Genomic DNA, 4,930 nt, shown 5'->3' on the forward strand with positions numbered 1-4,930 from the left:
GAAACACTTGAAACAATCCGCGAACGCAGCGTAGTATCTTAATAACGGGCAGGGAATAATAAAGCTTCTTACACCACCTTAACAATGCCGCTACCATGACGGTCGAATCTTTCCCAACAAAGCAGTAGTGCAAGAAGGAAGCGAAACATTGCGAATGCAATGACTGGAGAAGAACATACAATTGCCCGTGAAACGGCTCGGTTGGCAGCGCGAAATCGACGAGCGTAAAATAGAAATCAACAAGAAGATAATTTTCGACAAGATGCTGATTTAAATGTCCGCTCAGCGGTTGTACCCGTAGAATAAGCTAATTTGTATCTAGCGGCGTTTCGAAACGATTCCATCGCTAAGTACAGCGAGCATAAAAGCGTTCGCATTGTAAGTTCACATTCCGAGGATCCCTATGATCCCAACCGATATGCCGTTCGTGTTTGAAAAACTTTAATTTCCGATCCGTCTTGCATTCGCTAAGGCCATTAATAAATCACAAGGCCAATCCTTGATAGTTTGAGCACTGAATTTGTACAATCAATGTTTTTCGCATGGTCAATTATATGTGGGATGTTCACGGGACCATACAAGACCATCTTCGTTTGTTTGTTCTTGCCTGTTCGCCTGATAATAGAACAAAAAAATATAGTGTATCACAAGGTGCTTAACTGAAGAAAAAAGAAAGCCTAAAAAGCCTATCAAATCAAAAAGATTTTTTTTAATTTATCCTAATCCTAATAAAAAAATTAAATAAATAAAATCCAAAATTGCCTTTGGGGAACAAAGTTCGCCGGGTCTGCTAGTAAATAATAAAAACAAATTTTACTGGGCACGGTAATTTGGACGGCCAATGGACGGTACGAAAAACGGCAAAGCTGCTGCTTTTTGCAGGTTGGGTACGAAGAACGGTACTTCGAGTGTACGTCGAACGGTATGACGTACACAAAAACGTACATATTTGCTCCTTGGGATGTTAATAAGCAGTATTGTGATTCGGAAAACCCACACATCGTGCAAGAGAAGCCAATGCACTCAGAACGATTAACTGTTTGGTGCAGATTTGGGCTGATTGGATTCTTCGTCGAAATTGAACCTGAGTACTTGAACGGCATTTAGTTTCAACAGGACGGCGCTACGTGCCATACAGCGACAGCCACAATCGATATTTATATTATGCGTACAAATCAGCAACTATTGACAACTCAAATTCACGTTGCTATTACCGAAATAGGACAATCGAAAATGTACTCAAAAATAGGTCGACCAAATGAGTCAGTCATGGTGGATATTTGACCGAAATTGTTTTTCATACAAAAAATTGTAGCATCAACCTTTTAAATAAAAGTTCAAGCATAAAAAAAAGTTCAGCCGTTTTTATTTTATAACCAAATGATAAACGGTACTATAGATGGCGCACCCTTTACTAGCTAATTTGAAGAAATGAAAAAGAAAAGAATGATAAATTTTACGCGGTTTCGTACATACGTATGCGATCTCGGATATGCGGTATGCGTTATGCAATCTCGGAAGGATGTTACCAATTTATTTTAATTTATAACAGTTGCATGAGTTGCGGTAACGAGAATATATAGAGTTCTAGGCGATATTGATGTTGAAAAGTGGTAACGACCACGCAATACCATAAATAAAAAACATGAATATTGACAGCAATAACTAGGCGGTTTTGTTTATAATGGCAAAAGTGAGTGAATTCAAGGCGATCACTGCAACCACTGCCCAAAATAGGACATCGACATACAAACGTTTATCTTTCCACACTTTTTCGTATCTTTTGTCAATAATATTAGTTTTGAGGTTCGTCCGTAGATTATCCGTATGCGCTGTGCCGCATCGTCAGTTTCTATGCGTCAGTTCGAGCCCTGACAGTGCATTAACTTGAGTGCAAACTGCAAACTGCAAACTTGTGCATAACGGATCTGTCCATTCTATAATAATAATAAATAAATAAATACTTGTTTTATTCATATTACACGAGGTTTTACACCAATTCAAATGCTCTTGCATTGAAATGAGAAAAAACATGCCTTAGATAATTTTGATTTTTGCATTATTATTACAAGCAGTAAATATTAAGTACCATTTGTTTTATTTCAGATATTTACGTTTTATACCACTATTGGTATGCTGTTATCCGATTTGATTTTATGTGAGCGTTTCAATTTGATTTTCTTTGTTATACGTTCTTGGTTTTCGTTGTTTTATTCCCATTCACTGTTTATTCGGCACATGTTACATGTGGCTCATTGATTCTTTTTACATGTTTTGCTCACGGCTTCGTTACTTACTTTTTCAGTAATCCACCTTTTTTTTCATCCGCCCAAACTTATTTAAAGTCCGCATAACCTATACGAAGCTTAGTGAAATGTTTTATATTTACTTATGTTTTCTTATAGTTTCTTATTGGGTGAATATGCTACGTCGTGGGCGTCTCTTTGTCCTCTATTCATCTAAAAATATTATGTTATGTCGCTAGTTCCATAACACTATTTTTTACACTAGCGTATTTTATCATTTTTTGGTTTAGTGTTTGTCATATTTGTGAGTTGTTTTGAGATTTTTGTTTTATTGTTTTCTGTTCTTCAATTGCAGTAGCCAGTAATATGAGCTAATATTGAACATTGCCAGCAAGTTCTGCGCTACTACCGGCAGTTACTTCGGTTGGGACAAAATTGGAAGTTGCACCGATCATAACTGGCCTTTTGCTGTCGTCCTTCATCCCACCGTCTTCGATAATCGTACCATTGTGGTCGTACTGAAACAGAGGAGGAGCTTCATCGATGGCATTATCTATATCGCATAGTAGTGGTACTGCCAAAATAGAAGCTGACACGGTTGCCGTGGTCAGAGTAGACGACACCAGGCTACTTGCAACTCCATGTCCACCTTCAACAGCAAGTGTTTCATTGGCAGCTGCCTCATCTCCGAATGTTACCACTGCGTACTTGTAATTATCAATTGGTGGCGGCGGCGATGGATGCGGCGGAGGTAACGATGGTGGTGCTTCAGTTTCCTCCACTTGATTGTGATGACTATCGTTATCAATGATGTTGGCGCATTGCTTTGGTTCATTACTGCAAGTGTTATGGTTAATTGGATTTTGTAGCTGTTGCTGCGAGAGCTGGTTGATAGATGGATTCACGGCCAACTGACCATTCGACTGTTGCTGCAGTTGTGAAGGCAGCGCAGGTTGATTAATACCGGTGGCAACGTTGTTACCTTTGTTGGTATTGATATAGTTTTTCTTTGACGCGTTTTCGGAATGTTGTTCACCCTTCCAGAGACCATCGGTTGAGTCGTCTGAGTCGTCGAACTGGCTCTTCCATTGTGATGCAAGCGTAAGCGCACCCTGGTATTTGGGTGTCTGGTGTTGACTAGCGTTTTCATCGTCGATGATAGCGTGCTGCGTGATCGAGTAGTCCCGACAACTCTTTTCATCGTTTCGCATACTGTATCGAGGAGTGGTGCTGATAGCTGTCGTTGCGACAGCATGCGAGCGCATGCTCTTACCAAGTGTCTGACTTTGTCGTTGAAGCTGCTGGGAATGGTGGTGCTGTTGCGGCTGATGCGCATGCTGCTTCTGTGAGGCGGTCATAATTCCACTCGTGCCCGAGTGGCAGTGTTGAGTGAGTTCACGAAAAATGCCATCCCCGGGTGAGTACGACAGTTCATCTGCCTCCGTTTTCAAGACCTTCGATTTCTGATCCAAAGATACGTTGTTCACGTCACTCAAATGCGGAAACTGATAGTGCTGCGAATGTTGTTGTAGATGCGTATGTTGGTGATGTTGATGGTGTTGCTTTTGGGGTGACGGGTGCGTGCTGTCGATTGACGACGTCAAGTCTTTAATGTTGACTGGTGGCGCGGTCAGTATTCGCAGCCTGCTGTTACCATGCTTGGATGATTTCGTCATCACCTCCGTATGAGCCCGTACCAACGGGATTTCGTTCTGGTAAATAGGAAATGAGATTAAACCCTGCTAACATGATGCAGATGGTGGAAAAGACCGTATGAAAAGAACACGGAATAAAACCAATAGGGAGAGATAACAAACATCACCTCGACATGCAAACACATACAAGAAACAAAACGAAAACGTCACAGAAACCCCTCCCATCCCCGTCAACGAATTTGGTAAACACACCACACCAAATCCACCCATATAAAGTTGGTCGCATTATTGTTGAACATGATGTTAGTCAATAGAAGAAAAAGACAAAAAAGAAGAAAAAAAGACAATAAAATAATATTCAATGCTTTATGTCGTAGCGTATAATAATAATTAGTTATGTGAATGATGGGAGCAGCGTTTACTAGACTGATGCAAAGATGCAACAAGAAGACGAAACCATGAAAGGGACTATCCCTCTCCTTCCGTACACACACGCACATACCTTTACAACCACCATCACCGGATCTATCGCCGGAAGTGATCCATCCACTTTAGGTGACTCAATATTGGGTTCGTTTGTATTGTTGTTATTATTGTTCTGAGTCGCCTTTACAGCAACGGATATGACCGCCGCGTGAGAAATTGCGTTCGCATTTTGCGGCTTCATCGTTTCGATTGGCTCTGTGTGCAGCACCTTTACCGTGTCTGTGTTAAGTTTACGTTTCTCCTAAGAATAAAAAACCACAAATTTCCACAATGAAAAACCACCTCAAAGTAGCCCAAAGGCCAAAGAAAAATGTTAGCTCTGTTTGGTAAAATTTCGAAAATCACCAAAGCAAAATATATACCACGTACCTCAACCATCTCCATATCCTTGGGTTTTTTAATGAGTTCGCTCTTTGGTATCGCTGTATTGAGACTACCTTTAGATTCACCGGCACAGTACTCATTGTTGCTTTCCCAGTCAAACGGATCAGTTTCCTTCACCCCACGACGCTTCATACATCGTTCGAACAGAGAAACTAGCAT

At 40.7% G+C, this 4,930-nt stretch overlaps 1 protein-coding gene across 1 annotated transcript; it reads right to left on the bottom strand.

The window, feature by feature from the left end:
* Window positions 1-1,987: 1,987 nt before the first annotated feature.
* On the bottom strand, window positions 1,988-4,930 carry LOC131214170 (tau-tubulin kinase homolog Asator-like). Its single transcript, XM_058208552.1, has 3 exons — window positions 4,757-4,930; window positions 4,404-4,628; window positions 1,988-3,985 (listed from the first exon to the last, which is right to left on the bottom strand). The coding sequence occupies exons 1-3, from the start codon at window positions 4,928-4,930 to the stop codon at window positions 2,618-2,620; spliced, it is 1,767 nt and encodes a 588-aa protein (XP_058064535.1). The 3' UTR covers window positions 1,988-2,617.

Source organism: Anopheles bellator (assembly GCF_943735745.2).
Source record: "Anopheles bellator chromosome X unlocalized genomic scaffold, idAnoBellAS_SP24_06.2 X_unloc_5, whole genome shotgun sequence".
In the NCBI taxonomy this organism is placed as follows: Eukaryota; Metazoa; Arthropoda; class Insecta; order Diptera; family Culicidae; genus Anopheles; species Anopheles bellator.